Source organism: Monoraphidium neglectum (assembly GCF_000611645.1).
Source record: "Monoraphidium neglectum strain SAG 48.87 unplaced genomic scaffold scaffold02089, whole genome shotgun sequence".
NCBI classification, from domain to species: Eukaryota; Viridiplantae; Chlorophyta; class Chlorophyceae; order Sphaeropleales; family Selenastraceae; genus Monoraphidium; species Monoraphidium neglectum.
In genome coordinates, this window is record NW_014011539.1 from 1226 (window position 1) to 10854 (window position 9629).

At 65.2% G+C, this 9629-nt stretch overlaps 2 protein-coding genes across 2 annotated transcripts; one reads left to right on the forward strand and one right to left on the reverse strand.

Annotated features, from left to right (window-relative positions):
• Window positions 1-4947: 4947 nt before the first annotated feature.
• MNEG_9852 (hypothetical protein) lies at window positions 4948-5125 on the forward strand (the record flags this gene model as incomplete). Its single annotated transcript, XM_014041675.1, has 1 exon — window positions 4948-5125. A coding segment is annotated over one exon (178 nt), but the record flags the coding sequence as incomplete, so codon positions are not given.
• Window positions 5126-6438: 1313 nt separating this feature from the next.
• On the reverse strand, window positions 6439-9006 carry MNEG_9853 (hypothetical protein; the record flags this gene model as incomplete). Its single annotated transcript, XM_014041676.1, has 2 exons — window positions 6439-8412; window positions 8641-9006. 2 exons carry the CDS (start codon window positions 9004-9006, stop codon window positions 6439-6441), a joined length of 2340 nt encoding a protein of 779 aa, XP_013897130.1.
• Between the last annotated feature and the right edge of the window lie 623 nt (window positions 9007-9629).

Below are 9629 nucleotides of genomic sequence, written 5' to 3' on the forward strand. Positions count from 1 at the left end.
CACATGCCAAAGCCGCAGCTCTGCCCTTGTCCCTGCCCACGCCCAGCCTCAGCTACCCTGCAGCTGCTCTCCTTGAAGGTGAGCGTCGCGTCTGACAGCTCCTTACATACATAGGGAGGCACAAGCTTGGTGCCCCAGCGGTGCGATGCTGCAGATGTGCAACTCTCTGGTGCCTGGTCGGGCCCTTGCTGCGCCAATGATCTATTGCCAACACAGCGAGAGCCTGGTACCTGCCGCTTGTCACCGTGCAACATATGTTCAGTTACAAACACTGTCGACCGCCCCACCCGACTGCACGCTTTTCATCAGGGAGGGCTTGCCACGCAAATCGCAGGCACCGCACTGATCTTCGAGTTGAACGCGTCGTTTGTCCACAAGAGTCACCCGAGCACAGCACGGCCCACATGTGAGGCAGCACGCAACAGCGCGCTGCACCCTTGCCGCGTTGCGCGTTCTGACGCGCACACACCAGCATCACCGAACGTCGTGGCAACGATCGTCCCCAGCAAGTCAGATAACCAGCTTATTGTAGGTAGCTCAGCTGGTGCCCAACTTGCGCTCCCCCTGTACACACGAACCCCTCCCATCTACTGATGTCAGCATGCCCTCCGCTCTGCCGCTCGTCCGTAGGTGACAGCTTGGCGCGTCACCCTTCTTGGCGCGCCACACACCTTGGAGCAACTGCAGGTGGGCAGTGCTGGCTGTCAGCTGCCTTTGAGGCTCTGAAATGGGGGCAGACCGAGTGGTGCCGTCGTATGTTCTGGGTGTGTGGAACTTGCCTTGTGTGTCGTGATGGTTCGGGAACAGGCCCTGCTCAGCACCATGCATCATTGTCCTGCGCTGACGACCCTTCAAATTCCAGGGCTGGAACGTTGTTTGGTCGAGGTGCACCCCTTGCTCGTTGCTTGTCTGGATGTTGCAGGTGTGCCAGGCGCAATGCGTTTGCTCCCATGCACACCCTGCATACGATGTGCCAACATCGCGCTCCCACTGCCCCGTCGTACCCGTGTCTGCACGCAGGATGCCTGCACCCGACGCCGCCAATCTCGCGCTGCATTGTCAAAACTGGGCTCAGGCTGTGGCAGGGATAGCAGCTGAGGCCCAGCATCTGCCAAACTGGCAACCTGCAGCTCAGCAGCAGACGCTGGCGCAAATTCTGCACGAGCTGCAGCAGCTGCAGCAGCGGGTGCAGCATGTGCAGCAGGTGCAGCAGCAGATGCAGCAGCAGGTACAGCAGGTGCCGCAGCAGCTGCAGCAAATGCAGCAGCAGATGCAGCAGCAGGCGGAGGTGCAGGACTACAATGCACTTGCGCGGCTTGAGAACAACAACCTCAGTGCCCGCCAGCAGGTCATGTGGCTGCGCAACAGCGCCGGGCAGGAGCCGCAGCATCCCCCCGTCACGCTCACTATCTTGAGGCGGGCTTCCGGGGCCACAGTCGACACCCTCCTGGCCCACTACAGCCTGCCCACACATGGCGCTGTGCACGAGCGGTGCTCCAGGCTTCTGCTCCACCTGGGAATATGTTCGGGATAAGGTAAGAGCAGGCGGGGGTAGGCTTGCGACAGGGGGCGGTCCGGGTGGTCGGAGGAGCGGAGGTGCACTGGCTTGCATAATGCTGCACCTCTTGTGTGTGTGCCTCCCTTGGAGTTCTCGCCGCCCTCGCCCTCCCCTGCTCCTGCCCAATCGACAGGAGGCCGCGCCAAGGCGTGCTGCAGCATCCGCCGCAACGCCCCGGGCGGCCAGTGCCGCAAGTTTGAAAGGGCGGGGGGCAACCCGCAGAATGCTGCCCGGCTGCTGCACATGGGAGGAGGTGCTGCGGCAGCGGTTGCGCCGCTGTGGTGGCAGCGCCCGCGGCAGTGGCGGTTGCGGTCGTGGACTGCCGCTGGAGGCGCGCAGCACAGCACGGCATCACATCATCCGGGCCCCTCTCGCTGCCCGCATGGCAGTGGCAGGCCTGCAGGCACGCACAGCATCGCTTCTGACCGGAGAGTAGAAGCCTTCATGGGTGCCCAGTGGGCCCAGCAGGGCCCGTTGCAACCAGGCGGGCCATCGGCGGCGCTTGCTGGAGCATGGTGGTGCAGCGGTGCTGCTGGTCGGGAGGGACATAGTGGCAGGGGCAGTTATGGTGGCTGCGGCAGCCATAACCTCAGTGACGCGGCTCGGCGCGTGTGCAGCGCGAGCTTTGAGCGGTTTGTGCAGGCTGGCGCGTCGAGAGGCGGCAGTGGGCTTGCTTTGGGAGGCTGGGGTGACCACTTCTCTTGCGCCGGGCTGGTTGACTCGGCTCAAGGGTGTTGGCTTCGCTGTTTGCGGGCTTCATCACTCCATCGGGCCTTCCATCCTGTCAGCCGATGGGATAGCCCTAAGCTGTTTGCCGTGCCTGCATGAAGGCACACTCATGCATGTACCCCAGTGGCTCTTGGTGCTTCTGCCATGTGAGGGTTGGGTGGCCCTCCCGGCCAGACTCGAGTGTACTCATCTACTCAACATGGAAACATCCAACTACTTTCGTGTATAGACCGGTTTGACCCTGCTGACTTGATTGTAGACGGGCCCTTGATTGTAAGTTGGCGCCACAAGCAGGGGCCATCGATTATGACCATATGGTGCTGGATGGGTTACATTTCTGTACAACAATTTCTATGATGCTTATTGCAGCTACAACAATCTTTGTGCAAGGCAAGTGCCGTTGGGCCTGAAACAAGCCAGCGCTTTGTGGAGACAGGGGACCAAGGGCCGTCCAGCCAGGAGCGGGTACGCAGTGCTGCCGTGCAGGCTGTGCCAATTTCTTCCAGAGGGCCAGGAGGCTGCACATGCTTTTGCCTATGGCCACGCCAAGACGCACTGTCTGATGGCAGCGCTGCGGGCGCGGCAGCGCCAGTCCCACGCAGATGGGTCATCTGTTAAAGAGAAACTCGAGCTCCAATTCATCAACAGCAGCCATGCCATTACCTCAATTGCCGCCATTCACGCCCTGCTCCATTGACGAGTGAAATCATGGGCGCAATGTTTCACCTTGCAACGCATGACCAGCGGCAGAGCGCTAATCCTGCCTGGCCAGCAGCGCCGACCATCTGGTGACGGTCCCATGCAGTTGCCAGGCTCTGATCTGGCCGATTAGGCTTGGGTCACATAGGCGCGCGAAGTTCTTGTTCTGGGTGAGGTGCCATATCGGGATGTGGAAGCTGGGGTCACACATCGTTGGGTGTCAGTGGGATATAGGTGTTGCTTGCTGTACAGTCACCTCTCGTGGCAGATTCTCGGTGAAGGCGTGCGCCCAAAAAAATGCGATCACCCCACAAGATGTAACGAGGGGGCACTGCAAATTGAGAGAAAACGTAGGCTGCACACTCTTTAATGCCTTTTCACTTGTTTGCTCAAGATAGGTGAGTGGCCTCCAGTGGTGGCCAAGCGTCACTGCCCGGTGAAACCTTTGGCCCACGCTCGGTTGGGCCGTTTGTTCCCATGAGCATCCACCCCTTACACAGTCGCAAACATCGCAGATCCAAGCAATACTCCTGTACATCAAGTCATCATACCTTAACGGCAGGCTCCAGCTCGCGGATCATCAGGGCATCAGGCGATCATTGGGAAAGGCCTGATACCCCATATCGGTGAAAATTGAAAGGCGTGTGAGGTAGTATCGTGTAAGCGACATGGCACAAACGAACGTCTGCTGCCTTACTTTGGTCCTCTGCGGCCTGATGGCCCTCACCGGACTCTTCAGGGCAGGTGGGCTGCGGCCAGGCGCTGGACGAGCATGCGTGTGTCGCAAATGTTCCAGATTTACGTGCTGAAACGTGTCTCAGCCTGGCGCTGGCTCAAGGGCGGGGTGATGGGGCCATGCGGACACAAGTCCACTCACTAGTGTGTGGAGTTGGTTACGGTACCAAAGATGCGCCGGTGGCGCATGAGGTTGCACATGCTTTCGTCAAGGGCCACGTCAAGGTGCACTATCTGATGGCAGCGCTGCCGGCACGGCAGCGCCAGTGCCGTGCGGCTGGGGTCATCTACCGGTATTCAGCACCGTTCAATCAACAGCCATCACCTCACTGGCCTTGCATGCCCTGCCTACACAACCACCAACAGTCCATGCGGATATAGGCGTCTCAGGTGGCGCGGGTGGTGGTGGCCCGATTGGCGGCCCCTTTGAGCTGCCAGAGCGCGCGATGACTGATCGCAAGCTCCTCGGCACTACCGACGCCAAGAGTGCGGCTGCACGCTGCCGATGCGGCAGCAGGTGCGTGATCCGTAGCCCTCCACCAAATCGGGAGTCCCCCGCGCTGCAAATTTGGTTGCGTCCATGCGTGGTGCACATGCGCGCGGCTTGCCCAGCTGCCGATATCACCATGCAGGCCCAAGCAGCCTGCTATGTGTATTGCCTCACCTGCAGCAATAGACCTGCCTACATGCAAGTGCACGGTTGCGTCCCGTCGACGACCCTAAAGCGTATGTAGCATCTGCACTTGGTTGGTTACACCTGCATATGCACGATGGCAGGTCGCACGTACTGTACCTGATAAGCGTACCTGCCTTCTGTCTCATTCAAATCGAAAACGCGGCCGCGGCCTCGCACCCTCCATCTATTCTCCCCCAGGACCTATTACTCCTACACCAACTGCTGGTGAGCCGCTTGTGCCCTGAATGCAGCTTCACCACAACCGCCCTGCAGTGCACTACCGCGCGCTTTTGAGCTCTCAGTCCGTTCTCGTGCTGTCTTGTTTGTTGGCACTGTGCAAACATGTAATGCGGGTGATCAAGGTGACACAGTCTCATCGGTGTGCAGACCGGCGAGGCTGCGTCACCTTCGTCACCTGTACCATGCGCATTTGCGCTGGCGCCAATACAATTTGCGCATATGTGCGCAGCTCTGACAGCCGACCTACGCACGCGTTACTCGTTCATGATGCCTGCTGCGGGTGCGCGCCCATCCGTGTGCCGCTTCACAGGTGCTACTGCAACGGCCGCCGCAAGCTGCAGGCTGAGGCAGACGCTGCCGCCCAGCAAGGCGAGGCAGGCGCCGCCGCCCAGGGCTCTGCCCTGTCAGGCCTGGCAAACTCATTCGTCGCCACCCAGGCTGCCGCCGCCGCCGACAACGCCGCCAACGCTGCAAACCGCTGCATGTGAGCGGGACGCTGCTTGCATACGCGCGTGGCTGCGGCATGCACATGCAGTGCGTGCACCGTGGCGGCCCCCGGCTCAGCGAGCCCCTTCACCCACAATCAAGCTGCAAACGCTTGCGCACTTCAGCGGACTGCCGTGTGCCTCAAACAATGGAGGATTCGCAGCCGCTGCCTGTGGGCCCCGCGCCAAATATACGCTCCTCGCCCCTACTTTTCACACGCCTGCAGGTGTGACGGTTTCAGCTACTCTGGCACGTGAGTCTCGCTAAACGGCACTAGGAATGGAGCCAGCTGGGTATGAAATGAGTCTCCACCCCATCCCCGCTGTCGCTGGTGGCGTGCGCCATCCCCACCTCCCAGTTGTGCGTGACACAGCGTTTATTACCCACAATCTTTGATAGGCTGGCACTGAGCGCGCGAGACCTGCCCCTCACCACACGCAGGAACTGCTACTGCAACGTCAACTGCAGCGGATGAACGCGCGACCGGTAACACTAGAGTCGTGCGCATGGTGCCCGCGTCCGGCTTTGACATGTTTGCCAGGTGGCCAACAGGAGGGGGCTGTGCCCCTTGACGGAAGACCTCCCTTCTGTGACTGCCACGTTCAAGCGCATGATTCCTCATTGGTCAAGACCGATCTTGAAGCAGCCGGCACGGCCCAGCCCTGCAGGCAGGCATCGCGCGCAAGGGCGCGAGCCGCCTGTTGTCAAACTGCCCTACTGGTGGCTTTGCGCGTGTGCGCATGTACATACTCGCCAGCCTCAGATCCTCTGATGCCGCTTGATTTTCACAGGTGTCCTTTGGTCGAACTGCTGTTGCCCCTTGGGCGCACTGTTGGCCTGCACAAGACAGCCCGCTCATCGACTCGACCGCACATACAATACATGCGCCCCTTGATAAGGAACCATTCAACGCTGAAGCGCTGCCTGCAGAGATAGAGGATTACTACTGAACTGCCTGTGAAGGGGATAACTACTTCCAAGCTTGTCGATTCCCGCCTGCTGTACGTGTTATGTATTGCCATACTTGTGGGGCTGAATGCCTCAATGCTCAGCTTGTACATCACAGGCTCCATTTCCCAGGCTGCCTTCAATCCAAGACTCCCCAGCTGGGTTTCCACCATTAAGTTCAATATTGTATTCCCACCATTGCTCGCTTGTGTGATGCTCTGGTCAAGCTGCCACTGGAGGGCAAGTTACAAATACATGAGTGAAACATACGCGCCACGGTCATCTCACAACCCCACAGCCACAACCGACACAAGCGCCACACAGTCACTGTCGGCCCACCGCCCCTCCGGGACCACCGACGCCGGCGTCACCCGTCCAGGCCGGCGCGCACCCATCCTGCGCTGACGTCATCGATGAGGGACAGCTGCAGCTGCCGCAGCTCCCCCCCCACGCCCATGGACGGCGGCTCCAGGACCCCCGCCTCGAGCAGCTGCGCCATGTGCGCCGGCGTCCCCCAGGCAGCGCCGTCCGCCGCGTCGCCCATCAGCGCCCCCGCCTGCTGCGCAAGCTGCTCGTACTTCGCCTGCGCGACCGCCAGCTCGGCCTCCGCGGCGGCGGAGGCGGCTTGCTTGAGGATTTCTGCGCTTGCTGGCGGCAGGCCCGGGGCTTCCGACCCGCAGCTCGCGGCCCAGTCCTCCGCGTAATGCTGGCTGGTTGCAACGAGCTCGGTGATGCCGTCAGAAGCTGCCAGCAGGAACTCAATAGCTTCGGACGGCGCGCCCTCCCGCGCGCGGTACCCGGCGCGCAGCAGCGCCTGCGCGGTCCGCAGGTCCCAGAAGTGGACCGTCAGACCCTGACCGAGCATGGCGAGCAGCAGCGCCGCCGCCTCCGACGCGGTAAGCGCGTCGTCGGCGGCCGCCGCCGCCGCCGCGCCCCGCCAGGCGCGGTCGAGCCACGCGGCCGGCGCGACGCCGTCGCGGGCCGCGGCGTGCACGGCCGCCACGAACAGCGGCGCGAGCGCGGCGGGCGGGAGGGTGCCGCGGCCGCCGCCGGGGCGCTCCGGCAGGTGGCGCAGCGTCCCGGTCCACATGGCTATGTCGACACTGAAGATCTCCTCGGGCGCGAGGCTGGACAGCACCCGCTCGGCTTCCGGGCAAGATCTCACCGCCTGCCACCACGCGAACAGCCGCGCCGCGCTCGCGCCGTCTGCGTCCGCGACGGCGTCCGCCGCGCGCAGCGCGAGCGCGCGCACGGCGCCGGCGGGCGGCGTCGCGCCCCACGACGCGAGGCATGCCAGCGTGACGGAGATGCTCTCCGCGCACGCGCCGCCCGCGGTCGCGGCGGCCGCCTCGGCCGCGGCCGCGCAGAACGCGGGCGCGGGCGCGACGCCAAGGCGCTGCAGGCAGCGCAGCAGGCCGGCGAGGGTGGCTGGCGCGCACAGCGCCATGCGGCCGGGCAGGATCATACCCTCTAGCAAAGCGTCCACCCAAACCGCCGGCGGCGCGACGCGCAGCACGCAGGCGCCCCACGCGGCGGCCAGCAGCAGCTGCGGCGGCATCTCAGAGAGGGCCCCCGAGCGCGCGGCGCCGTCGAACCAGTGCGCCAGCAGCGCCGGCGACGGCCGCGTGCGCAGCGCCCCCAGCAGGCGCAGGCCCTCGGCCGCTGCCGCTGGTGAGATGCTGCGGCCCTCGAGCGACCACAGGACCGCGGACACCAGAGCGGTTGGCGGCGCCAGCACGCCGGCCGCTGCGGCCGCGGCTGCCGCGCCGGGCGCCCGCCCGAAGACCCGGTTTGGATCCGCGGCCTGCCAGCAAGCGCCGAGCAGCTCGATGCAGCCCACCGCCGAGAAGGTGTCGAGCAGCAGGTCGGCAGCTGCATAGAAGCTGCGCATGAAGTCGGCGCTCGGACGGTGGCCCCAGGCGAGCAGCTGCTCGAGGACAGCGAGCAGCTGCCGTCCCTTGGGGAGCAGGACGAGCCTGCCGCGCAGCGCCTCGGCGGCCGCAGCGGCAAACCCGGGGGGCGGCGACGTCACGCCCAGCGCGGCCACAGCAGACAGCAGCCGCGCCAGCTGCGGCGCCGACAGCTCTGCAAGGCAAGGCTGCAGGTGCGTCGACAGGACGGCCGGGACCGCACCCAAATCCGCCTCCGCCGCAGCCACGGCGCCGCTGCCGCCGTTTGCTGCGGGGCGCTGCTGCCTCCTGCCAAACTGGCGCTTGGGCTGCACCAGCAGCAGCCGGTGCGCCTCCGCGGCCGTCAGCGCGCCGGCGGGCGCGGCGGCGGCCTGCGCGACAGCCTCTGCGAGCAGGGCTGGCGCCGGCGCAACGCCGTGGCGGCAGCAGGCCTGGAGGGGCGTGGGAAGGGTGTTTGCAGTTGGGTCGGCCGGTTGGAGGCATTGAGGTGAATCACGACTAGGATGCTCAATGTGGACACGACGTGATGGCCATGACACGTCATATAACCGCCCTGGTGACAGCGGTGGCGTCCCACCGGCATCCAGTCAGCGCGCCGACCAATCGGAGCAAGCAATTGCTCAGATTAGCGCAGGGTGGGAAGGTGCAACGAGCCTCACCAGCACATACTGCAGCGACGCGTCGGCCGGCCACCCCTCCGGCGCGCCCGTCCCCGCTGCGCGCGCCCGCGCTGCCGCCTCGCACGCCGCCCTGACCGCGCCGAGCAGCCGCTGGGCAGCGCGCCGCGGCAGGCGGGCGCCGCCGGCCGACGCCTCGGCCGCGGCGAGTGCCGCGCTCAGCAGGCCGGCCGGCCAGGCCGCAGGGTCCATCCCCGGTTCGCTGCCGCCGGACAACCCCTCATCTCCCAGCCGGGCCCTGCCGCCGCCGCCGCTCGCCTCCAAGCCCGAGAGCGCACTCGCCATCAGCTTTTGCGCCGAGCCGCCAACCGGCCCTTCGCCGCCACCGTCGCCGGCGATGGCGGCCATGCTCCGAGCTCTGAGCGCTGAGAGCAGCTGCAGCTGCGCCTCTGCCGGCCAGGCGGCTGCTCGGTCGATTACCTGCGACTCGACCTCCCGCAACAGCGACTCAACCGTCGCGTCCCCCCTCGGCCCCAGCCGCCGCGTGAGCGCCGCCAGCCCCAGCGCCGCACCGGCGGCGGCCGCGGGCGGCAGCTCGGGGCGCCGCGCGGCGACGAGGCGCGCGCCGGCGGTCGCAAGCAGCGGCTGCAGCCGGGCCGCCGGCTCCGCCGGCGCCGTCGCTGCGGCCGGCGGCGCAGCATAAAGGGATTCACAGTCAGCAAGGGCGGCCAAGAGGCCCGCCACCTCCTCCGCCGTAAAAGCCAGCACGCAGGCGCCGGGCGCGTCCCGCGCGGCCGCCGCCCAGCCGCGGACCGCCCACTCTGCCACCTGCGGCGGCGGCTGCCAGCCTCCAGATGCTGCCGCAACGCCGTCAGCCGAGCTGCTGCTGCTGCTGCTGCTGCTGCTGCTGCTGCTGTTGCTGCTCTTGCTGTCAAGGATGCGGTTCAACCGCCAGACAGTGGCGACGACCCCCGGCGAGCCGCCGACAGTTCCGCCGCGCGCCGCAAGCGCCGCCACGGCGCGCGTCGCGC